The sequence below is a fragment of the Chlamydotis macqueenii genome, chromosome Z (assembly GCF_036417535.1).
Source record: "Chlamydotis macqueenii isolate bChlMac1 chromosome Z, bChlMac1.mat, whole genome shotgun sequence".
Lineage (NCBI taxonomy): Eukaryota > Metazoa > Chordata > Aves > Otidiformes > Otididae > Chlamydotis > Chlamydotis macqueenii.
In genome coordinates, this window is record NC_141593.1 from 6951733 (window position 1) to 6978772 (window position 27040).

The 27040-nt window shown below is 38.9% G+C and overlaps 1 protein-coding gene across 10 annotated transcripts in view; it reads left to right on the forward strand.

The window, feature by feature from the left end:
* The window catches only part of CELF4 (CUGBP Elav-like family member 4), a 710880-nt gene that overhangs the window by 85768 nt on the left and 598072 nt on the right, over positions 1-27040 (forward strand). For all 10 annotated transcript variants that reach the window (XR_015261394.1, XM_086769886.1, XM_086769887.1 and 7 more), the window contains exon 2: positions 6885-6967. Coding sequence is in view for 9 of the 10 variants with exons in the window: in XM_086769886.1 (XP_086626012.1) it covers positions 6885-6967 (83 nt within the window). In the remaining variant the exon portion in view is untranslated. The remainder of the gene's footprint in view (positions 1-6884; positions 6968-27040) is intronic.

Sequence of the window (27040 nt, forward strand, 5' to 3'; positions counted from 1 at the left end):
TTGGATTGTGCATATCCATGTCTCATTTTGAAATATCGTAAGTGCATTTTAAGTGAGATAATAATAAGTAAATATTGTTAACTTCTGCATTTCCAGATTTGGACTCCTAATTTTTTTTTTTTTAAATGTTGGTTCATGGGTGTATATAGAATCATAGAATCATAGAATGATTATGGTTGAAAGGGACCTTCAAAGGTCATCTAGTCCAGTCCCCTGCAAGGATCTTTGACTAGATCAGGTTGCTCAGAGTCTCAAGCCTTATGTATGCTTTCACATACAGACCCCTAGCAAGTTATCTATAGTAGGAAAATGACAGCATCATAATAGTTAATGGAAAATAACATAAGAGGAAAAAGAAAATTAGCATTCCACACAGCAGGGCATTTCGGATGTTAATCTGCCTTGCAGTATAATTGACAGGGAAGCTGATATCTGGGAAGATTTTTATTCCTATCTTTTTCTCTGAACAGTTAGTGTTCAGTAGTTGTGCAGCAGGGGAGATGGAGAATAAGAAAGTTCTAGCCAAGTGAATGTTCTTTACCAGCAAAGATGTTAACTTTTGTCAGAAGGTAGTTAATCACTGAGAGAGAAACAGATGAAGAAATTGGATAAAACATTTCCAGTTCCAGAAGTCTTTATTGATTGTGTCCCCCTCAAGAAAATTCAGCTCAGTCTCTGAAACCCTCAAGTGATTAAACCTTGAGCAGTCCACTGTAGACAGAGCAAATGAGAATTGTTTCAAAACCAGACATATAGAGCCAGGATAGTTAAAGCAAAAAAAAAAAAAAGATTTCTTTTTCACTTTGAAACCCTAGCTGGGAGACGTAACCTGCAATGTTGATTTTAAGGCAAGAGTTTTCTTAAGTGTTACAATCTTTCTGTGTGTAACAAATCTCTGAATCTTGAAGCAAGGAACTGTTTTATTTTCAGAGGAAGAGCTCTCTTAAACACAAACCTAGAGCTTGGAAGATGGGAGACAGATCTCTGGTCCACCACAGATAACTTGCACACCTTGGTCTAAGTGTTTTAAAGGTAATTAGGGCACAGAGAGACTGAAGCATCACTAAATGAGATGCTCAGACCTGTGACCAGTTTTGAGTTCCTGTTTCCCAGCAACACAAGTTTTTGTTCTCAAATCAGGTCCTCTACAAGACTGTAGCTGTTCTGAAATTGAAGCATGACCACTAGCATGTGGTCTAACATATGCAATATCATTACTTTCCTCTGTTTTCCATGTATAGCATGAAGGTCTTGGAGAGCTGTGCTTGAACGGTAGTTGGCTTTCTTGAACTCCATAGTGTGCTGCTAGCGTAAAGCCCTTGGTTTCTTTGCCTTGGGATTTTGGGAAGTTAGGTAAATTAAAGGTGGTAGAGGAAAAGATTCTGCAGTATGAGACACCGTGAACTGATTTATTTGTTCTTTCTTGCATAACTGTTAACAGAATGGTATCTCATTCTCTAATTCACCCGCTATACAGGAGTCTAACATAAAACAACATAGGAAGGCCGATTTAGGACACCTCACTGTTAAAGTCAATGGCTATTATTTTTACTAAAAGCATGAAGCTAATTGACTTGAAGAAAAAAAAACCAAGAAAAATCTGACAGCCTCGTGATAGTTTTATCTTTTCTTGGGCAATGATTCTGATTTTAGTTATACATACAGGTATCAGAAGGACTGTGATTTTGGAAGTTATCACCTGTCAGCTGGGCTGTGAGAACTGGTTGAGTGCATACTCTACAGTCACAAATGTTTGTGAATCAAAAATCGGCTTAGACCACTTGAGTCAGTCTTCTCGAAACCTAGGCTTATCCTAACTGTTCTGGATTGTCACCAATTTAGCTGAAGTCAGTGTCTGAGCCAAAGATTCTTCCAAGAGAGGCAGTAGATTATGGGTCAAACCGTGAACCTAATTTTATGTTGGTGTAATTGCATAGTTCTGCTGAGTTACATGCAAGCTCTCCCCTTGACTGGATTTACACCTCTGAGCTCAGAATCTGCTTTAGCTCTTGGCTTGAAGCACCTAACAAACTTTTAAATTTTCCCTTATAGTGCCAAAGAATAAACATAGGCCCAGAAAGATTAAGGGGCCCTTCTCCAAAGCCTGTTGAAGTGTATAAATATTTTTTCATTAGATTTAGACTGGGCCTTTAATGCTTTGTTCGGACAGACAGCAAATACCTGGAAATGATGATGCTTATAGTCTAGCTCTTAGACAATGCCTCTGGACTTAGATATGTGAAAAAGCTAAAGGCATGCTTTGTGTGAGGTTATATAGTTCTAATAAAATCATAAGATGTCACAAAAACACATCACACAAAGAAGGGGTCGTAAGTCACTAAGTGCTTGTTCTATGATCTAAACAATGGGTAAAGAAGAGAAACTGTGCCAGGATACCTGTGGCTGTCTGCCAGAATAAAACAAGAAAGGGGGAAAAAGCCCTTAATTACACTTATTAATAGATCTCCAGTATGCATCATCTTCATCTCCCTCCATATATAACAAGGATTAATTAAGATACAGATAATGTATATACTTGAGGTAACTGGGAGGTTAGAGATGGCAGGTGGAATCTTAAGCTGTGAACATGCAACCTTGAAGCTAAAAGCCTGCACCTGAGATGGTTTTGCATGGTTCTTACCCCGCAGTGTAGAGAACAGGCCTCTCCAAAGGTTTACTGCTCTCCTGTATGCTAGGTCAAATGAATGTCTTGTAATTGATAGTAGACCCTAAGATAACTAATTTTAAATAGCTAAATTTAAGTGAGATGGCCAGTGCTTTTTAGCTGGTCAGAACTGCTTATCTGGTTTAAAGTGACTGAGAGTCAACTGATTCACTGAATTGATGAGATGTCAAGTGAAAAGTTTGTGTTTTCATTTGTCCCAGGGTGAACTGAGTACTGGTGGGGTGAAATAATTCTTTGTTTCCAGAATTATGCAGCTCAGAATGTGTCCTCTGACTGTTTTGCTTCCCAGGCTTGTGCAAAATCTTCAGGAAACTTACTGTGGGGTTGAAGTTGCCGTAAGTGCAATCATTATCTGTCCATATTCCATGCAATTATTATTTACGTTACTGAATTCCCTGGAGGTAAAATTAAAACAGAGCTTTTATTTTTTTGTCTTTTTTTTTGCCATCTCAAGCTCTTGTTTTTGTTTCCCCTTTCTCTTTAACAACCTTGTTTCCCAGGAGACCACTTGATACGTCCTCATGTTTCCAAGAGACTGCAGTTCAATAGGTTGAGAGTTAATTGCCAGCTGGGAGTTTCCAGATGTTTATGTGTTAGCCCAAAGAGCTGTCCACTGACACAAATGAACAGCTGGAAGGACAGAATTCAAACAAAGCATCTTTTAGCTGATTGACATATATCTGGAAAACATGGCATATTTGAGAGAAATGGAATTGAACTTAGGAATAGCTAGGAGCAAATCCTTCGTTATCAATAATTAGTCAATTAGATATTTTTTTGTTAAAATTCAGATATAATTCTGAAGCACTGTACTCACTCAGTCATTTTCACCCATATCTTTCCTTAAGAGATGTGTTCAGAAATATTCATTATACTGTTGGACATAGGGTGCTCCAGGTGACTGGATGGTGCAAAAGATTCATAATGGAATATGAAGTCTTTCACCCAGAAGTCAGGTTCACATCCTGCCCAAAAAACTGATGCAAGTGAGGTCTTAAGTTGAGCTACTTAAGAGTTTATTATAAAAATATTTGGTTTTGTGGTGTTTTTTTTTTTCCAGTGAAACAAGTGATTCTGTACACAGTCAAAAGTTTCAGTGAGGAATTGTCCTGAAACTGTTTTCCATTTGGGAAATCAAAATGAAAAAAAAAGAACTTTTTTCACCAGTTTGACTTTTCTCTGTAAAACTCAAGATAGCTGTTTCACATAACATTATTTCAAGACTCATTTTCTTAAGGTATTGTATCCTGTAGTGTAAACCTGAGTGTTCAGTGCTCTGTTTAAGCAACATTCTCCGGGAAGGAAAAATCCTTTGATGGGGTCACATGGATGCACACTGGAAGAGGTAGCCTAGGAAAAGTAACACCTGAAAAAGACGCTACTGTTATAATTCCATTAAGCATCACAATACACAGGACAGATCAAGTATTTTGATGTTTCTGGAGAGGAGGAGGCAAGAAATATTATTGATTTTCATCCTAATGCACAAGGAGCTGAAATACCTAAATTCTTGAAGGATGGAATAATATATATGTATCGTTTTATTTCAAGCAATATTTTTAAAAACTACTGTTGTAGCTGATGGCTGATGCTGGGTTTGTGCCATATAGAGCCATCTTGTGATAAAAGCAATCTCGTGTAAGAAGAAAAGAAAATCCCAGGAACTGGCCTTTACAAGTTCTGACTTGAGGCCTTTTATGAATATTAAGCTCTATTTTATTCCAACTGGCCATGGCTGAGATGGAACTTCTTACTGTCTCTAAGCAATCAAGATTTACTTCAAGTAAATGAGTTATTATTTTTCCTAAATAAATTACTTTAAAAAATAAATAAATACCTCCACAAAACATATTTTGTCCATGAAAAACATGTTTTTTCTTTATCTGACTATATGAGGAATTAGATTTATTCTTTTCCATTTCAAAGTCTTTCTGTCTTTAACACCCTGTTTGGGAAATCAGTGGTGTTTGAATGCATTCTACAAAGTACTGTCTCTAGGAATTTGGTACTTCTACCACTGGCACAAACATGTCTGGAGAGGATTTAATGGAGGTTTTTCCCTGATGAGAACTTGCCCACACACACACACTTTATGTGGATCCTGGAGGGAAACTTTGCTCCTTCAGAGAGGAGTAGTCTTCTGTATACTCAGTCTGAATTACAGTCATGATATGGTAGGAGTTGCAGGACATTGTTACCCTGAACTGTCATCATGGCCATCACAAAGAGGAGAAAAATATAGCTATCATTATGGGAGCTTTACACTGCATAGTTTATCTTTATAACAGTGCAGTATGATGTGCCTAATTAGACTGTATCAGATGCTCCACGTCTGCTACGAAAGGGACACTTTCTTATTTTGTCTAGTCAACAGAGGGCTTTCAGCCTGTGATTTAGTACTGAAATTAAATTTAAGCATAGTTTCCCATTTGATTATCAAGCTATGGGTGACTTTTAAGGATCTTTTGCATTCCATTACTTATACTTGCTGTAAACTCTCTGACACAGTTTCTTCCTCTTCTCTGCTAGATGCAGACTAACTGAAAGCTCATCCATTTAAAGTTAGAGAGCAACGAATCCAAATAATTCCAATTAGAGTATGCAAACTTTTGCTGTTGTTCAGTCTCCTTCCTTGATTGTCGACATCTGCTTCTGAGTCACAATTATTGAGACATAATAAATGTGATTGGTTTGAATAAACTCAAAGGAACAAGCCCTTCAGAAAGTAATATAGGGAAAGAAATAGGGCAAACCCAGGTTTTCTTTCCATGCCAAACTGGAACATTCATTCAGCTTGTAGCTTCATTGTGAAAGGAGTAGGGTGACTTCCTCAAGACAATCTTTAAGAAAATATATGTATATATTTATGTTTAAAAACCCCTCCCTAATCTCTTCTACATACTAATCTGTTAAAAACATTGTAAAGAAGAAAATAACAAATGCATATTTCAGTGGTCTAAGAAACCACTGTTGGATAAAACAGTGAACATTGGATGGACAAAGATCACAGTGGTGATCAGAGCTGAAAAAATGTTCATAGTCTACTGTTTACTAACCTGTTGCATATTTTTGTATTCCTGAGGTGGGTGGGTCAAGATGATATTATGGGACATGTTTGTTTCTTTGAGGTTGTGGAACATATCTGTGTACTTGTGCTGCTCTTGGAAGATGCCCACAGTTTGATGGACATGATGCCTGAACCTTGAAAGATGTGATACCTCCACTTCAAGGAGCTGGCGATGTTGCAGAATTCTGTAGCAACTTAAGAGAAAATGTCCTCTGCATAACAAGCACTTCTTTTGCTGCAGGAACTGGCAGGTTTTCAGTATCCTGCAGTAAGAAGGAATAATCTGATCACATCAGACACACACACAACTAGTGTAAGACATTGCAACATTGACCAGTTTTACCTGAAGGCAAGCATGGAAGTAGGGAGAAAAGGCAGAGTAGGGTTTTTGCTCTGCCCTACCATGACAGGGCTTTAGCTTTTGTAATTGAAAAGACAACTTTTTGGAAGAATCGAAGAAATGATCCATTGGAGCATCTCTGAAGTTCTAATGATCTTTAAAGCAACATGAATGTTTTGGATTGATTGTTTGGGCTTTGCTGTGATTGTCTTTGTATGCATGGCTGGAAGCCAATGAGCCCTTGCAGCAGCAACTGCAGGGTGGTGGCTTTCTGGTGTGATGCAAACAGGGAGACTACTTGTGGATGCAAGTCAGGCTAAACAATAGGCGTAGTCCTCTGCAGTAGGAAGTCCCAAGTCCTTGTATGCCCTTTACCTGAAGTACTTGGTACAAAAGAAGGGTATGAGGCCTTCAGCATGATATGGCAGTAAGGCACTTGTTCCCAGTGCTGCTAGTGGAGCAGGAGTGGGATCTCATGCCCCATCTTACCACCATGTGGGTTCTCTGAGATCCCTAATCCTGTACAGCCCTCTCTATCTGACACTTAATCATGTACTCAAACAAAAATAAGCACCTGTAGGCACACGGTTGCTCACGTTTCATCAGGGCTCAGAGGAAGTGATCATAGCTTCATTGCTTGACTCTTTACTGCTGACCTACTAAGGAGAGATTTTTACAATTGATTTGCTGGGAATGGGGTGATGATGGGAAAATGGTTTGCTCTATGCCTCAGTTTTAAACATATCCCCTCAGAAGCACTGCTTTTATTGAGGTTTTGCCTTTTTTTGCAGGCTGTGCCTTCCTAACATACTGCGAAAGGGAGTCTGCTCTAAAGGCCCAGAGCGCACTGCATGAGCAGAAGACTCTGCCAGGGGTGAGTCCAGATTGATAACTTTTTTTTTTCTTTCAATATAAAGTGAGTTACATATGCAGTTCCTGTCTTGGATTTGGAAGCATAATGTCTCCAGTTGCTTGGATGATTCACTATTTGCATTGTGCTAATAAAATCATGGTACCGCCAACCCACCCAAATGGTTTCCATGCACAAAACAAAAGCTTTTTGTTCTTATCAGGAGTCAGGAAAACAGTAATTAACTGATTATGGGCTGGACTCTACCAGCCTTACACAGCTGAGGAACAGCTTTAGGATTCTGACCACTACAACGAAACATTAGAAGTGCTCACCAGGTGCTATCTCTTACTATTTTTCTTCTCTGAAGCAAGGTGTGGCAGCGAGACATCAAGGAACGGATCACATTACTGGGTTATCTCAGAATGAAAACCTATTCCTGATGACAAAGTGGTTTGACTCAGTTACTTTAGTATTCAAGCAGCTGTAGCAGATTGGAAAGGCGGTGAGACAAGGAGAAAAGAGAGAGAGGAGAGACAAATACTAGATAATGAGGAAAATTATTCACATGAGCAAGATCTAAGGTTCAGACAACACAAGCAGAACTAAAAATAGAATCAGCATTTTATGGGGAAGACCTGCCCTGCTGGGTTGGGTTTCCAGTTTAGCAGTAACCAGGAGGAGGGAGAGAGAGAGAGAGAGAGAGATATTATTTATATTCAGACAGGGTACATGGTTTGGAAACAGCTGAGTGCAGTGCTCCTATGTCTAGAATAGGGCTGGTTTCACAACAACACAAAAGTCAGTGACCAGGTAGTTAAGAGTGGAATCCTAAAGGTTCCAGGTTGCATCTAAACTGAGAGGAAATTAATCCAAAAATTTGCCTTTATTAGTTGGTGTTAAATGACTGAGTCCTGTGTACCCATAACATACCTTTCCGCAAAAACCAAGAGACATCAGCTGCTCTATGTTGCTGAAGAAGTTGTTGATTCTGCTCTGCTTGTTTCCATCATTCTGGGTCTATTTACCTATTTCCATGCCACCTTGCCAGCATGGAGGTGCCCACGCACTTGCTCATCTACATCTATCTTTGCTTTAAAGGCCGTACCTTATGTAAATATATACACACTTCATTTCCTAAAAATACATTTCTGTCAGCTGACAACTCCCTCTGAATTATTTTTTTCTATAAATTTTTTAGCTGCAGATTGAAAGTAACTTGAGTCTTGTGGGGATCTAGGTTTTTCTTCTTTTTTTTTTTCCCCCTCTGTTTTCTCCTAACAGGTGATGTTTTCTTTTTACTTTTATGTCTTCTGAATGGTAGAACTGGATGTATAAAAAATAAAAATATTTTGAATAGGGCTGTTTCAGGTAAAATTTTACTCCAAAGTTTCTGAAATATGCTTGAAATCAAACACATATTTATCAAAACTAGAGATATACTTGTGATGAATAAGGTTTAGGGTGTTGAGTATATAAAAAATATTAACTGGAATTCCAATTGTTTTCACTAGGACAATTTGCTTACTTCATTAAGAGCCAGACCACTCACTCACATATGGAGCTCATATCTTCTCTATGAGGTTAAAATCTCATCCTGAAATTGTACGATGGGAATATCTTCAAGAAGACAGTGGGTCAGTGAGATTGAGGGCTCAGAGTTAGGGAGGGGAAGTGATGATTTAGGTTTTCATTTTTTTTTAATCTTTATATGTCCTCAGTTTTGAATCTTATTTTAGAGATTTCAAATCACAAAACACTTGAAGTCAAAACTGTTCTCTTGGAGAGAGGCAAAATTCAACAAGCTTTTACATTAGGATCAAGACTTCCTTCAGAGGTTATACTGACTGATTCTAGACTACAGGCAAAACATTTCTTCCTTGGTTTACATCATTTCTATCACATATAGTCCATACTGACCATGCTGACTTCAGAAGGCTTTTTTGTTCTCTTTCACACTTTGAGGTGACACATCAGGATCTGATCGACTTGGGAACGGTGAATCCTCTGTCTAAAATAGCAACCAGGTTTTTGAGAGTTCTGAGCACTGACTTCTCCCATCCCTTTCATTTCCAGTTCTGTTTGTCTCAGGATAAATGTTTACTTTCCACCAGCAAACCCTCTGCATACAGCTTGCTGCCAAGTTTCTGAACTCATCTTCTGAATGATGTCACTGTAGTTTATTTAAGGAAACCAGCCTTATCTCTTGATAAACTATCATGCCTGAATACTGTTTTATGGTTCCTATGTGAGTAGCAGAGAATTATTTATGACTTACCTGACTGTTCTTGATAACCAATGCACCAACAATATCAAGCATAGTTCATCATCATAAAATAAAAAAACACTCCTAAGGTCAGGGGTCTAAGTCCTCATTCACATGAGTTCACAAATGACACACATATAACACCTTCTTTTGACCCTCTACTGTCTGTGACATAAACAGCACTACTGAGGAGATATGAAAAAAAAATAATTAATAAATCCAGTATAGGAAAAAATAAAATAGTACTACAGTGAGCTGTTGAATCAAGACACTTCTTTCCCATCCCCCAGTAAACTGTGTATATTCCTGTTCTTGCAGTATTGCTGTTTGTGTTCTTTGTATTATAAAAGACAAAATTGAGTCATTTTTAATAATATGCACATGAATGCTAATGTATGGAAATGGTGAGGGATGAGGAGTTTGTGTCCATATTCAGACGCCTTGCCTCTTAGCTATGTATCACTTTGGCTTTAGTGGAGTGGCTACATGCACGTGTTTTACAGTAATTACTTTCTGGATATGCTTTGTAAGATGACAGAAATATGTTTCATGTATTTCTATGTTATATGTGGGACATAAAGTCATCTTGTCGAATAATCAAAATACTTCCAAGCAGTTATGTGTTGCTTAATAAAGTCCTTATGGCACTTTGTTTTTGGGTGGGAAGGAATCATGAGAGATGTTTGGAAGCAACTAGAGTGTAATGTAAAACATAAAATTATTAGTTCTTCATCTAAATGAATTAGACTCTTTTGGACAGTTTGAAATTGTCTTGCCTAAAATGGAAGGTTAACTTAGCAGAGTAAGTATGTGTAAAGAGCACTTTGCAAGCGTCGGACAATTCAAATTCTAGCGTTTACTTGTGATTGTTTATTTTACATATAATAGAGTAGCTGGATGATGAAGTATATTAGTTCTTTAATAATTTATAGAAATGCTTTGATGTTGCAGTAATTACATTAAAGGTCACATATCAAAGGTAATTTGGTAGAGCAGCTGTGATGGTTTCTCAGAAGCAATCAATATTGCTGTCCGTGGTGCTGATTTCACCGACGGGACTGCCAGATTAAAGGAGGCTTATTACCAGCCAGACAGACACGGGGGAAATCAAGAACAGATTGGAGAGATGCAGTATTCTCTTTCTCCACCTATAATTAACACTGTTCACCATAATCTGCGCTAATCCTTCATAGTGGGAAACCACTTCTCCCCCCCCACCCCAACATTATAAAAAACAAATTAAGCAAGAAAGAGTAATTTAGGGGAATAGAAGAGAGAGAAAATAGAGAAACTAAAAGTTTATTCACCCTTAGGTTTTCTGATGCTGATATATCTCCCAATGATAAAATGCAATATCAAAACCATAGCCCATAGTCTTGGGGAAAGCATGAGGAGGGAGGGAAAGTGATCTAGACAATGAAAGTGCAGGGGATGTGAGAATTATGTGCCTGCAGATTTGGTATAATATCATCTATTTGCCCCACAAAGCTCCACAGGAAATGAAATCAGGGAAATAAAATTATGTTTTAAGTGTAGTCATTTTGATTACAAATTATAGTGAAGCCAACTTTTTATCCCCTTTCTTTTTTTTTTTTTTTTTCTTTCTGGAGCGAATGGCAGAGGATAATGCTGAGAAATGTAATTACGCTATCAAGATCTACTTTTATTTATAGCACAAATAAACTGAGCTCATGTATGATAAGCACAGCAGCATTTTTTCCCTCTTGTTCTTTGTGGCTCTCTCAGGCAATGAGAGTGAATAGTCCATGTATACTTGGTTGGAGGCACTGCTTCTTTGCATAACGTTAAAACCTCCCTGTAACACTTGTAAAGAATAACTATGAAATTAAGTAGCTAAGAAACTGTTAACCTCAGCAATCTTTGGGGCTTATTCAGATTGGGAAATACACTGAATTTTCTTAATGTATCTATTCCTCTTGAAAGGGAGAGTGATACTACTGGTATGCTAAATTTCTCAGTCCATAACATATTAGTTTTCTTCCTAACTGTTCTGATATCCTTTGTCTCTTCTGTCATCTAGAAAAAAAAATGCATTCTACTTTATTCTTCATATGCAAAAATATGCATCTTTAACATCAGAAGACAGGTGAGCTCATACAACTCACATTAACTCACTAGTTTGTTTTTTTTTTAAATTCCTCCTCCTCTAATTAAACTAAAGATATGCTTATTCTAAAAAAAAAAAAAAAAAAAAAAAAAAAAGTTTTTCCATGTTATTACTCTTATCTGGCTCAAATTCTTAGGTATATGAGATGGGGGAGGGGAGGGATGTCTTGTAGTATCTAACCCCTCTTGAATCCTTGTAATAAAGCTTAAATGAGACATAAGTGTCATGTGGACTTCAGAATTCCTGTGCATGTAGCATAGATTTCACTGTTCAAGCAGACCTTGCTGTAATTGTAGAGTCTTATTGCCTTTTCTTAATATTTCAAAACTTTTTGCAAAAGCTTGTTAGAGAACCGTTAAACTACATATCACCCTGCACACTGTATTATGCCAAAAATGGTGTTATATTCCCACGTCTTCCCATTTCAAAAGTTTTCTCTACCAATGTAAATTGCAATTTGGTCAGCAGTGGCAGACTGGATGGGTTCCATTGATTAAAGTAGCCTGCTGAACACACAGCCCGCTCACCATGCCCTTTAGATTTTGAAAGAAAACACATTTAATTGTTCCCTTGGGAGAAACATGTCTGTTTTCTGAAGTTAAAAATGAAGATGAAAAGGAATAAAAACAGATTTGAGGTAAGAGACCTACAAAAAAAAACCAGTCCTGTAGAAATTCTCCAGTGCTTTAAATTCTTGGGGTGTCAATATCATGGTTAATTTTTTTTTTTTTCCCCCTTGTTTCCTCATTCTGACTGACCAGTAAAAAGGCTTTTGGCTCTTGCTTTTGGATCTTGCTTTTGGATCTAGGGAAAGGAGGGGACAAGAGAAGGAGAGGAAACCATATGCACTTTCCATTTCCTAAAAACCCCTGTAGTTTGACAGTGCTGTTCTGTTCACCAGATGAGATGAAACACCTGGGTCCTATCTGCTTGGTAAACATTAAAGTTCCATTTCACTAGTTAAAGATTGGCTTCTGTATCCTTATACAGCAGCCTCTAGAATACAAAGTAAACTCTCTCTCTGCCACCCGGTCCAAAGAGGTTTAGAGGAAAAGGATACAGTGTGAGCATTCTAATAGAACCAGTGTTGGATGGATGCTGTTATCTCAGCTGAGAGTGGTGTATTCATCACATATTTGGTGGCTAACCAAGCTTAGTTTGATATGCAAAATGGGAAAAAGGCTTCTCAGTTGTGTTTGAGATTTGGTGGCAACTGAAAAATGGTGTCCAAAAATAATTATAAAGGTAGCATTGTCTTGTCTTTCTAATTTGACACCTTTCAGCTCTCAAAGGATGATTTTCAAGTTATTCAACAAAAGCTTTTGCTGGACCTTCATTTGCTTTATGTGTTATTCAGTGACAACTTTTCTCTCTGACGTGTCTGCCATAGGAGGATCAATCTAATTTTATGTACAACTGTAAAGATGAATGATAAGTAGAAAGGATTCAGGCAAGTACAAGCTGAATAAATTATAAAGGGCAAATGATGACAGGACTGGGGGTCCCAAGAGGCAGTGATATGATAACAGAAACTAAAGACGAATTTATGATGGATGTAGTTAGCATGTACTGAGGCTGTTAATTCTTCAGGGTAGTTTTACAACTTCTTGTGATTGGAGCAATCAAAGTATTTCATTTTAAAGAGATGCTGTATATTTTCACTTGTCTGTTCTGCATATTTGTATGTATGGCCTCATTTATATGCATAGCAGTAAACTCCCATAGGCTAGTCAAGCTTACCTCCCATCAAAGGGCCCCTATTCTCCAAGCCATAATGCCACTGTTTATGCATAAATAAATAGATAATGTGTAACAATTTGAGGCCAAACCTGGATCTCAGAAGAAAAAAACAGAAGTTTCCATTTTCATAGAATACAGCAATCACACCTTTTCACATCCTGCAAGTAGCTGAGCACCTTCAGCTACCTTCACAACCAAGCCTAGGGATTGAGTTACTTCACAGATCTCTGATGAAAAATTATATATAACAAGTTTCAGGTAGGTCAAATTTTGGGCTTAAGCTACTTTAAGAGCAGCTGATGCAGCATCATAAAGTTAGAAGCAAATCTGATCTCGGAGCAGTTCTTGATTACATTTCATTCATACTCTTATTTCTATCTCTTGTTCCTTATTATTAAGGATATTTGCATGAAAATGATCTTTTTTTCCTTCCTCTGAAGGGTTGTCTCTTGTCTGTGAGTAATGCTTACTCTGGCCTACATTTGTGAATGCCATGGGTTTGATTCTGACTTCATTTACACAAGTGTAAATCAGCAGCGATTTGATTGAGGTCAAGGGATTTATATGGCGTAGGAAAGAGCAGACTCAGCTATATTTGTCACTGCTGAAATGATGTCATCGTGAACAGTACCATAGCTCTAAATGAGGAAATATATTTCTACCAAGAATCTTTGCATCCGAATATCTGATCTCACAATATGCTGAGCATCCCTGACACCTGCTGGGCCATTCAGTAGCTCCCACAGGCTTTTTGCTAGAGAGAGGTTCCAGCTCCAAACTATAGGAATTAAAGATGGTTGGTGTCTTGGTGCTTCGACAGTGTTAACCATTAGATACTAACAAACCCTAAACACAGGTTTCCAGTTGCATCACCCTACAGATTCAAGTGAAGATGGGATAAGCCCAGGAATAACTTGCAACCAGTAAACCTCCACTTCTCATCCCACGTTCTCAGTCACAGGGAGATAGAGGAAGAGAAGAACAGGCACCTATTCACAGTCAATTTACTTTTTATCTGTTCAGTCATATGGATGATATTGTATGGCATTACCTAGTTCAAGGGTCATTGTTCATAGGCTAACCTTTCCATAAATGCTCATTTCCCGTATTTGCACTGTATAGTAATGGAGAAGCATGTGCTGATTGTGGTCTGTAATGCAAGGCCAATGTAAGCTTTCAATAAAGTGCTTAGATGATGATGCTGTATAATTATGTGATTTGGACTTCTGCCTGTGGCAATATGCCCACTTATACTGTAGGTTTACCAGTGGCAGCTGTACTACTCATAGCTTACATTGGTGTAAGCTGCCTGCCCTGTGTTTCTTCATGCAGTGTGTACATGTCTTTAAATCCTGCAGACAATGAGACAAAAGTTGTTTGGTTGGGTTTTTTTTTTAAGTACAAATGTTGAAAACCAAACACAAGAATGATGAATCAAGTGTGTATGTCCACCACCAAAATTATTATCATTGAAAGCCATAGAGGTGTATCTTGGTCTAGTTTAATTTAAATAGCGTATATAAGAGCAATGAAAACACAAAACCACAGACTTGAAGCTATGGAGCAACTACATTCCATGACTGTTATCCCTGAGGGATCATTATACAATAAGGACTTGAATTTTGCCTGAAACATTATTTCTTTTAGTGGTACTTATGCTTTGTAGATTAGGAACATCTATGCATGTTGAAAACAGACTTTCAGTTGCAGTGTAGACAGACTGCAAGCCTTACCATGTGAAATCCAGCTACTGGCTGCAGATCTCTTAAAAAGAAATGTGTATACTGTATTAAATAGTCTAAGGGCATGATTTGTGCATTAAGCTTAAAGCTGTACTTAAAGTTCAGAACACCTTTTAAAGAACTAGCTGAGCTGGAATGCTTTTGGGAGTGGCAAAACCTGTCCCATCTCTCCACTTAGGAATAACTTTTGATAGGACTTGACATGGTGCAACCCATTTAGCTTCTGTGCTTCACTTCTGCTGCGCTTTTACTTTGGCAGGGAGAAAGTGGTGGGGAATGACTGACCATGAGATTGCACTATCAGTTCAGGCAAGTAGATATCTGAAGTGACTTTGCTCTGTTGAGTAGCAGCAGTGAGAGACTTACAGGGGCACTGCATGTACGAGCTGCTGCACTTGGCAGGTTCCCAGCAATGTCAAATCTCTCTGATTAGTTTCTGTAAGTACAAGGACAAAATTAAGCTTAACCTATTTTTCAAAGAAGAAATGTGCATTTCCCATTTTTCTCTTTAATGGGAACTTCTTATATCTTGTTTCCCATACTTTTTCTCCCCTCCCTTTCCCACCATTTCGTCTCTTTTTTTTTTAATGTATTTTTAACATACAATTCCTTTTAAAAACATATGCCTTCAAATTTCTTTGAGCTCTGTACCGTATTTTGACCTTGATATGTATGCATTTTCAGCACCATATGAATCCGATGGTGCTAGAATGCAGTTATTCCCTTCCTTTCCCCTTAGGCATGGTAAACTGAAATTCTCAAAGCCTGTGCTACTTCCTACTGCATATTTTCTTTGACATGTTGAAAAAAAAAAAAATTACCGTTTTGATCACTGGCTTTGTAGGTAGGTTTTGGCAGAGCAAGTCTTGTCCAGCTATAACTAATCCATTTTAAGCTCAGGTTGCTCCTTCAAACAGATGGAGTGAATTTATTTTTCTCTTGTTCTGTGAATGGCTCAGTCATTTCTGTGCTACTATAGTGACTTTGCATGGTAAATATGTAACTTATAAGACAGGCTGGCATGAGTTTCTGATTTCATTTATAGCTTTAATCAACGGAATAGCATTTTGTTTCCAGGGTGGTAAAACTGGAATCAGATTTTCTGAGTCTTGTTATTTATGGCTGACTTCCTGTCAAGATCTTCCTTGGTAAACATTCGAGATGTTACTTCTGTCTTTTGCATTACTTTGTGATGTCCTTTCTCAATAAAGTCACTTTAGTGCCTCTTGTCTGGCCGAGCAGCATTTTCTCCTTCTTTTCTCCTCTGTCCCATCTCACTCTGCACATGTGTCCTTGCCATCACTTATCTCCTTCGTAGATTTACTGGAAACATTACCCTGTGTTCACGTAATGCCTGCCTGGTGAAATGAGTTGAGATTACAGCTGCTGAGGAGGAACACCGTGCTTCCCAACTACTGCCTGCGAGATCATGCATTTTTTTCCAGACAAAGTGAGATATTTAGGTTACGGATCCTTTTCATGTTTTGTGACGCTACACATATATCCATAGCAGGATTGGCTTATTGTAAATTTGATATTTCTTCAAATTATGAGGCTTAGAGTAGGTGAGCTTTTCAGTGTATATTCGCATTGCCCAAGAGAAACAAGGCAGCCAGGAGAGGGTTGTTCATACGATGTTCTTGTTTGTTCTTCCTTAGAGAAACTGCGGAGTGACTAGGGATTGATTTTTTCATCCATGCACAGGGGAAGGGAGGTGGGATATGTGCAGGTGGGGACGAGCCTTGCAGACTAGCTGTTTCAGTGGTAGCAGCCTGCTACTCCCAACTTGCTGTTTTTTCTGCCACCAGGCCTCCACATTGCTTGGTGTTGCACACATTTTCACCTGGGAGGGAGGAGACTAAGACGCAATGGAAGGAAGCTGGGCGCAATGTGTCAGACTGCTGCTGAGGGAATCCTGAGAACATGCATGTGTTTGTGGGTTCTGTATGGGTTTTGGAAACTATAGTACAGGCTCTACAAATATGGATACACTACAAAGAGTAAAATACAGATGTGACACCCTTCACAGGCAGTGTCTCACGTCCCAGTGGAGATCCCAAATTTATCTGTATTGCTGTGTGTTTTTTTTTTTTAATTTTTATTCTATTAAGCCTTAAACCTTTTCCATCAGCACTCTGAACCCAAGCTGCCATAGCACAGTGGTAATGCCTCTAAAGGGAGCCTGTCCAAACTAATTTCATTGTCCTTGTTGAGTGAAGTGCAACAATTAAGCAGACAGCACAAATGGGTCCAGATAAATTGGGTATTTACAATTATTTCAGTTTGGATAATCTAATGTGATGTTCATTGTGCAGCTAAGAAATATGCTTCCCAGTGAAGAGGGGCTCTCATTCTGTACTCTTGTCTGCTGGGTGTAAATTCAGAGTAACTGCAGGGACTCTTGCAGAATTTAAGCTTCTTTACATCAGTGCAGCTCAAATGAGAATCTTATCCTCTTTCTTTAGATGCCCTATAAAGCTGCCTCCCTTCAGCTGTGCTTGCACTTTAGAGATACAGCCAGGGGAGCTGGAGGTCATTTCTTTTTTTTTTTTTTTTTTTTTTCCGGGCCAGGGTTGTGTTGTTGAACTTGTTCACTTTGGGGAATCCAGCTTTCTTTGAGCGCCTCTTTGCTTTCCAGCACTGAAACTCTGAGTGACAACTTGAGTTACTCTCCAGATCTGGCATTGCTGCTGACTTTCTGAATAGCATTGCGATCAGATCCCCTCATTACCGATGCCTTTCTTTCTTGGTGTTAGTACCTTGGGGCTGTATTCTGGCCTTCCACCAATTCCAGCTGAAAACTCATAGCAATCCCAGTTGAAAGGCAGAGGATTTACACCAGCAGATCGACCCTAAAAGGCAGATCATTGATACTTTCTGCTTCATTTCTTTGCAGGATACATTGCTTCTCCTCTCCTCCTGGTTATCGTGTGCCCCCCACCCCCTACTCAAGCAACACAATGTGTTGCTCAGCAATCTTCACAACTTAATCACATTTGGGCCCAGTGTTTTTCCTGCAAACCCTGGAGTGTGCGCTGCTTAGGCCTTGGTTATTAGTTTACACAATAAATGAAGCCCATTAGAAGAGGATAATCAGGGCTCGGAGAAGGCCACCTCACTCATTATCTGAGGAGGTTAAGTTAAGCCTCTCTAGTTATTAATCATACTTTCCCATTCAGATAGCTGAAGATTAAGAGTCACATTTATCCTCTTTGCTCCTCATTCTTTCACACTGATGTGCAAATGCTCTTTATTATCGTTCTTATTATGGTTATTCATAGCCCATCCAGTCATCCAGAACCACTCCTGAGATGTTGCTTGAAGTCTTGCACCTAACTATGGTGGCTTGATGATACAGATCAGAGCCACTGGAGGTCTCTCCATTTATGTTTCGGAAAACATCCTTGAGAGTCCTAGAAAGTCTCTGCTAGATGTTATTGAATTGCAGTATCTTGTCCAGAGGCCAAGAGAGTTCTGAACAGAAGCCGACACTATTGTAAGAGCCAAGTTTAACAGCAACCTTCTTGATTTCACTTGCTTTGCCTTTTAATACCAACTCTAACCTTGAACTTAAACTAAGATGACATGCTACCGCACGACTTTTTGAAATCTAACCTAATGCCCTTGTAATTAAAGTGAACGACCCTTTTTTACTTACCGCATTTTTAAAGCACTTAGGTCAACTGGGATAAAATCAGATCTGTAACAGGTAGACTTGACAGTTAAAAAAATGATAATAAAATTAAAGCATTTATTCCATCAGAGAAAATTTATCTTTTGAATTTTTTTTTCCCTAGAAATATTTCTGTTTTCTCTCATTCTTTTTCTAGTAGCACATGCACACACATACACACAAAAAGCAGCCCCCTAGGAAACGTTCATCAAAACCCAGGTACTTGGGCAAGACATTTGGAGACTTTTGTCCCCAGAAAGACTTTACTCATGGAGCATTTCCTTCAATAAAATTGTGATTAAAACAACAATTAGCAATTAACTTCATTCAGCATATAGTGACTGCACAACCATCCAGTCGCAATGTACAACTACTTTCATCTCCTTGCCCATCCATTCCTTTTCTTTGTGTCGACTATCAGCTTTCTAGAAGCTATGCTTCAGTTTTCTTCTTGTTCCACTTAAATAAAGCTGCTTTTCCATAAGTGGGTTTAGCTTCTGAAATAGGGACCAGGTCAGTGATATACAGAAATCCTAAACCAATAAGTTCATAGTATCTGTTATGGAAACTTAAAATCACCCATTCACCCAGTTGTTAAAACCTGGATTCAGTCTTTTGAACCTGGAGTTTGAGTTACCATATATGTCAGTTTGGCTCTTCCAAAATTACTTTTTGACCTGTGAAGAAAGGCACATTTCCAGAAAGAACAGTTCATACCATTTCTCATTTGATTGAAGCATATAAAACTCCTAACCCTGATTTCTCCTTAAGAAGTCTAAGTGCAAGTGGGTCTGTTTCCCATACATTTGCGATGATAACAGTAATATGCAATGCTTAAGTTTCCCAAATGATTTGCTTAGATATTGATTCTGCATATCTAGAAGAAATCTTGAACTTGGAGGTCTACTAGTCTCTGTTATCTCATTATCTGACTCCTCTTTTTTTTTTTTTTCTTTTTCCCCGCCCCGCCCCTAGCCTAGACAGTGTGCTTGGTAATGTGTAAAACTCTTACTGGGGCCTTATATTTGATTTTTTTTTCTTTTTAATAAAAGTATTTTCTCGAGAAAATGTCAATTCAAGACCTTTCCATTTGAGGGATCATGGTGTTTTTGGTCATGCATTTATTTGAGACTGATTTCTTGGATCTGTTAGAAAATTCTTGTTCAAATGAATGGGCCAGAAAAGCAGAAATCAACCCAAATAGGCAGGCGTGACATTTACTTGACATATGGAGCTTCCTCAGTACAAATCCCTGCCTTACCTAATTCAAACTAAGAAGTGAACAGACGCTGGCTTTCCTCTCCCCGCCCCAATTAAGTTTCCTACTCAACAGATTCTTGGCTATTTGAAGACAACATTTCCACATGAGCTTCCTTTATTTTCTACTCCCCTCTATTTTAACAGAAATCACTAAGTAATTTACCTGAAATACTAATTATTTTTTTGAGTGGATGAAGATTTTTTATGGGTCATTGAGTCACAATACCAGACTTCATTGATTTTAAGAAGAATATATAGGGTCTTGACATGCTGTAATGAGCTGGGACTAGGCATACAGACTGGGAGTTTACTGTAGCTGACCTCAGGTTTCATTAACATGTTGGCAGCTCCTCAGTTGTCTATCTCAAAAGTGGTCTCCTTTTCCTTCCTTTCGGTGGCAAAGTGAGGCCATAAGAAAGTACAGAGAGAAAATACCTATCATAAAGTGTGGTTTTGAGAACTGACACAGAATCAGGATTTAGGAAATCTAGATTCAATACTTGCCTATGTGACAGAAGTCAATGAATTCATCCTTGCCTTGATATCCTACCTACAAAATAGAGCTAATTAACCTTCCCTCACTGTTACCTCTTTGATTATTAGATATATAGAGTTCTCCAGTGTAGGATTTTTCCTTTTATATGCACCTGTATTTGTGTACTGTGCTTGGCAGTGACAGCTCCTGCTTTTGACTACAGTGTCCTAGACATTCCTGTGATGCTGATGAAGGATGATAACTGTTGGGAGGGAAAAGCTTTCTTCCAATATAAGGTGATGGCTCAGGATGATTCTTGCCTTTCAGAAAGGGGCTGTCTCACTCCTCTTTCTCAAGATTGACCTGAAAATAAACAAGAAAAGAGTGACATTCTTACTATTGCTTTTTTTTAAAAAAAAAAAAAAAAGTAAGGAGATTTTCTCTTAGACCCATGCTGTACTTGTCCATACTGTATTTGACATCTGTAATAAAATTTGTGTGAGATATATTTTTCAATAAAAAGAGGCATCTTACAAACATGCTTGTAGTAGGGTCATGTCAAGAATAATAGAGACTTGTCACTGCACTGAACCTCTACATTGTATTAAGTATTCCTCACTTCTGCCTTCTCTGCTTCTCTCCAAGATGCAATACAAGAAGTCTATCATTTTCCACCATATCTCACCAAAGGGCACAGAAAGGGAAGTTGTTTAGCAGGGAGCAAAGCTCCTCAAATTTACTCTAGCATCAGTGAGCTCGGGGAGGTGGAGCATTCACATTGTCTTGCTTGATCATAAGTGTCCTCTTCCTCTACCTGAGTGAGAATTGCAGGAGGGAAGGAGGGCTTTTGTCAAGGGGAACAGTTTTTTTTTTTCCTGCTATTACTTAATGGGGAGGTTTCATGTTGATTTTTTTGTTGTTTTTTTTTTTTTTCTTGTGAATGAACAGTGTCCTAGGGAGGAATGAAGAAAAGACATTGGCAGATGAAAGAGATGGTCCTAGGTAGCTTCCTTTCAGTGTTGTCTGCCCAAGGCCTCCCATGCTGCTCACAGGTGCACAAACTTTAGGCATCTGCCTGTATGCAGAATAGATCCTATCTGTATTCTCTTAACACTCAGTGAGATTCCTTGCCGTAGCTGTAGGCTGTCCACCCACACTAGAAAAATTCACGCTATGACAGACTTGCACCCATTTCTGACCTGTTCACATATAGGGATGGTTCTTGGCCTTGATGTGCTTATACATCTTGCCCTACCAGTGCTACATCAATGTCCACAGCAGTGTGGTGGCCCAGGAGTTCTGATCAGCCTTTTGTATATCAGCATCTATTTCTAGTCCTCAAAAATACTTTCAGCACTGAGACTTAATCAAACCTCGTTCATGTCTGGTAGGACAACTGGAAACAAGGAGGAGACATGGCTGAATTTCATTTAACTTGTGCTTCACAAAAGGCTTTGAACTCAGTTCATGTACGTAAAGGAATGATTTGCTTCAAATACCATGCCCATGAGATGCTTTCACTGAATCTTTTGGGGTAGATGGTGAAATCTAGTTGTCTCCAGGGGTGTCACACAGGCTCTCCTCTGTCCGAAACCTGATTTTATTTTACCAATGCATCAAAAATTCAGTGTCATCTGCTGGGTACCACACACCTGCACTTTCCTTCTTTTTTTGTCTCTCCTCTCCCTTCTTTTTCCAAAGCCTAGTGACATCCTTTGCTATATTTGAGGTGCTAACGTAGATCAAAGTCCTCACAGGATCAAACAATGTGCTGCATGCAATGCTTACGGTTACAAACAAGGTCTTTCACTGACAGAAACACGTTTCTGTGCTGCATTTTCAGCAGCCTATCAGACTTGGTTCAAGAGTAGCTTTTGATTTCACAAGGAAACTCTCTTTTGCCTTTCCCCCAGTTCTTCAGAAGCAGGAGGAGGGGAAAAAAAAGAAGCTAAGTTTGGCTGAAAGAAAAGGGAGAACATCTTTCTTGAAACTTTGGAGAGAAATTTAATATACCCATGGTGTTTTGGCATGGGAACACTGGAACACATTGCCCAGGTGGATGCCCCATCCCTGGAAATGTTTAAGGCCAGGTTGGATGAGGCTCTGAGCAACCTGACCTAGTCAGGAATGTCCCTGCTTCTTGCAGGGGGGTTGAACTAGATGACCTTTGAAGGTCCCTTCCAACTCTAAACATTCTATGGTTCTACGTTTTATTTGTTGTATCAAGTAAAAGGCAGAAAATTTTAATGGAGGATAAATGTATCTATCTAATGTAAAAAGCACGAAAGAGGGGACTGAGAAACTTGCCTGAGTGTTTGTTACATCATTCTGATGGTATTTTTAAATATCTTGTGTTCCTCATTTCCCTGCAAGATTCCTGCTGTTCAAATAGCCCTTCAATATAACCTTTGTTGTTTGAAGCAATAGGTAAGTCCAGAATATGTTTTTAAAGTTGAATAAATGGTTTTCAATACAGGATACTAGTTACTATGGGCAACTATTTTCTATGAGTCTTTTCTTCATACGGCTTCAAGCAAACCTTTAAAGGGGAAGCATTGAAAATGTAAGTTCTAATGTACAGTTTTCTGACTAGCTTGGGTCTTTTTTATTATGTTTCTTTGGGCTTCTAAAAGCTTTCTGAAAATTTAAGTGATGTAGACACTGAAAATTGAATGCAAATAATGATTTTGCAAATCCTAGTACTAGAGGTTCACATCAATTTCCAGTACTTTGAAAACACTATTTCCTGCACAGCTTGGGGGTTTGTTGTGTTTATTTTTCAGAACATTTGATACAAATATTTTTAAAATTATTTTGCAGAAGTCAAATCTCCTTGGACCTTGATTAAAAAGAAAAAACAAATATTTTTTTTTCTTTACCACTTCCTGTACAGTCAGGAAAAAGCAAAAGTAAGGAGTGTAAACAATAAGTAATGCCCCTCTCCACATTAATACAAGAAAAATCCATAATTTTACTAGGGAAAATAATTGATGATTAATATTTCTGAGCAAATAGTCCTCATACCCTGTAATTTGCATTCTATTATAAAAAAAAAATCAGTCAATAAGAGGCTCTTTTTAATAATTAAGTTCAAGGATGCTACTGTTTACTCATAGTGTTTCTGGATTTGGTACTGTTCTGGTTCATCCTGGTACGCAGAGATGGAAAGAAGCACTCACTTATAAGTGGCATACAGATGAAACATATTGCTTTGAAGAAGAAAATTAGAAATCCTCCCTTGATGCCCACTTCATCAGAGTCTGTTTATTTGCCAGAAGAGTTTTAGCTTCACTCCTAGCTGGTATTTCTTATCTAATTTTGAGTATCCACTCTGCTTGGAGTTGGCACACAGGTCCTCAGAAGATAGGAAAAAATGCAGATGATATACTCTGAAAAACTGATTGTCAGGAAGTAAAAGACACGAACCCATTTCAGTCTGTGATTACTCCTTACAGGATTGCACACTTGCTGGCTTGCCTCAATGGCCTCTTTTCTAGAGTGCATGCAGGGTAAACAACTGTTAATTTCCCAGTTGCATAAAGTGTATTTTCTATCTTGTCTTAAGTGAGGAGATGCTAGTCCCCTTCTGAAGAGTTGTTTTGTTTGGATGACACATTCAGGAGACAAAGTTCTCTGATCAGGACGTACTGGTGCCTTTCTCTCCCACAGTTAATTCCTTCCAATTCTTTCCTCATGTGCCTTGCAAAGTAAACTGTGCAAGGGTCTAAGCTTTTTTCACAAGAAAAAATCCCACTGGTCTTTACTTATAGCTGATGTAGTAACTCAGGTGCACAGCAGCTCAGGATAAAAATTGTTAAAATAATTCTGAATTCACATTCTTGACTGAAAGCCCAAAATTCCAGAAGGCATGAAATGGTTACACAAAACAAATAGTAGTGTATACATATGCAATTTAATATGAGGAAATGTGTGTAATACTTGGGAGGCATAGAGGGATTTCATGTGAACTCGAATAAATTTATCTAAATTTTAACAAATTTTGAAACCATTCTATGGATGACTGTCCACTTCTGGATCACAATCTCACCCCCTTGCCTATCTTTACAGAAATACAATCGACAGAAGATCTAGGAAAACAGTTTGATGGGAAATACAAAAGCTGGTATGGTTAAATGGAATTAAAATCTGACTTTTTTGAAAGGAATGCACTCATAGTTTTTCAAATTCTCTATGAAAATAAGCATTACAGAAGCTCCTTCAAAAATACACTGAAGCAATTTCATGAAATGAAAACAACTTAATTTAAATGAAAATACTGCTTGTAATTCTGAGTAAGATTTAAATTTCTGAAAAATAAGTAAAAAAAAATTATTTAAAAGCTATTTAAAAGAAAAGAGGGACCCTCACTAAACTGGAACACATCAAGAAGTGCTGAAAGATCTCTCAGTGAGGAAGAGGAAGACTCTAACAGGAAGAGATTGATAAAATCCTATTATATTATACTCTCTAGATTGTGACCTGGGCTGTCTGTACCAGCTCAGCATAGTCCTCGAAGGGCTGGTACAGGAAACACTGACAACTTTCCACCACACACTTATTCATCACCACAGGCAAATATTTCCACCCCTCAGACCTCAAACTGCTCTGCACAACTGAGGTTGCTGAGGCATCTTTCTCACTAGCTGCCAATTTCCCTGCTGAAGCTCAGGATGCTGGGCTGGGTGAACTCTTTCATAATGCCTGGCATTGGTCCCTGGGCTTTCTGCACAGGCTTCAGGTGACTCAGGGCTGAGATGGCTCTGCTTGGTCTGGTAGTGAAACCAGCCTTGGGTACAGCTGTAATTATGTGAGGGAACATTTCTGTCTGGGGTAGGCAGGTTGCTCCAAACGTTTTGGAGTCTCTGAGATCTACTACAGAAGGATGTTACATCCAGTAGCGTATGGCCTGTGTGTACACATAGTAGATCTGCTCAGTGCTGACTCACTGATGCCTCTGCAACCAATGCTCACGTGTCTAGGAGAGGTTGCCTCTCCATGTGGTGAAGTCCCACTTGTGTCCGTTTGATGTCATCTCGGGAGTCCACAGGATTAAGCAGTTGTGTAGAAAGACTAGAGGCTTTCTGAGGCTGGAATTAAAGCACTATTTTACTTTTCCAGAGGGAAGACAATGAGGAGGCTCTTCAGGATTTGTTTCTTGCTGGTTTTGATATCTCTCTGTGGATTCATCAATTACAAATTACTCACTTCTGTGCAGAGAACCCAACCTAGTACTGGGGGGAGGGATGAAGTAGATTCAGTTTTCTGGAAATAGGTGGGTAGATTTTTCTTAAATACATGTTCAGTATCTGCTTTGTTCTGCTCCCATTGGAACCAGTGAAAAACTTAATCTGGGTTCTGTGGAAGTAAACCTAAGTCTGACAAACCTCTCTTTTTGTGCGAGCTATCCATACTGTCCATTCTCAGTCTGTGTGGGAGGAAGTGGAATGGGGTTTAGTGAGCTTTCTCCAAGTCTCACTAACGATAGAGCTCTTTTATTTCAAAAGCAGCTGTTTTTCTTACACTGGGAATCTGGTGGGAGTTGTGCAGTGAGTAGGTATACAATTCTCAGAAGCTGGCTTGGTAGTGGCAGACATGCAAGTTAAACTGGAAGATGAAATCATGTGATTTGACTTTTAGATTAAGCTAAAGTGGGTGTGATATTCCGGCATTGCAGTGTTTTTGTGTGAGCTCACTGATCTCAGCCTCTTTATCCAGCTATTACCCTTCCGTCTCTCAAAACCTCTCTCCCTGGGATTTAGTGCTTTAACTCTAGGCTAGCTGGTTCAGCTGTCAAAGGCCAGAGAGAGTGCGAAGTAAATTATAGGCATCCTTATAGACATCCAAGGCCGTTCTACAGTTTCCTGGGTGTATTCAGCTTTGGTTTTTTTTTCCCATAGCTGCTGAGTGTTTCATAATGTCAAGAGCACTGATGTGTGATCCTATGGGCTATGAAGAGCTGTCCTCTGTTGGACTGGAGTGGAAAGAGTGAATAGCACTACTGCCCATTGGTTTTGAAGTCTCACCTGACTGTTCCCAAACTGGCTTTGTGCACAATTAGCTGGGTGGTTGGAGTAATTTGAATTGCTACTCTGGACAAACCTGATTCCTCTGGGCCTGAAAGCAAGAACACAGCCTCCCTGTACTGTAGAGAGACGCACAGGTGACTGTGGCATTGCTGTTGTAAGCTGGGTAGGGCTTTGTAGTCTTGATGCTCACCTGTAGCTGGACTGGCTGGATCCTGCTCAGGTACCGCAGATATCTGGGTAGCCTTTTATTATTTACATCTGCAGAACAAGTATTAACACTTTGAACTCCTATTCTCACACCTAATAATCCAGCTTGACAGATGACAGTGTTTCTTTTGTCAACACTTGTCTGTATTTCCTTGGTGGCCTTTTGCGGGGAGGGGAAAGCAGGGAATAACGTGGGTGTAGCATCCATTTCAAGCACCTATACACACGCTGCTTTACACTATCTGGAAGTGAGAAATTCAAGCCAGACTTTCAGGCAAGCACACCATGGGAGATAGAAATAAAGCACTAGGGCTTCAGCATTTCTCCTTGTGGTTAGGAAGTTAAAACTCTGACCGTTCCTGTTCTGCAGTAAGTAGAAGCAGTAAACCCATCCACTAATTTGGTTCCCAGTGATCCCAGGAGAAACTAAAACCCCATTCTGGGACTTGAGGTTTCAGGATTGTTCCTAGGTTAACTACTAGAAATAGGAACAATATTGGGCACTTTGCCTGTCAGAGGCTTGGGCATCCACATGTAGAAGGAAGACAAAGCTCTTGAACTCTTTTGTGAAGCGGCATAG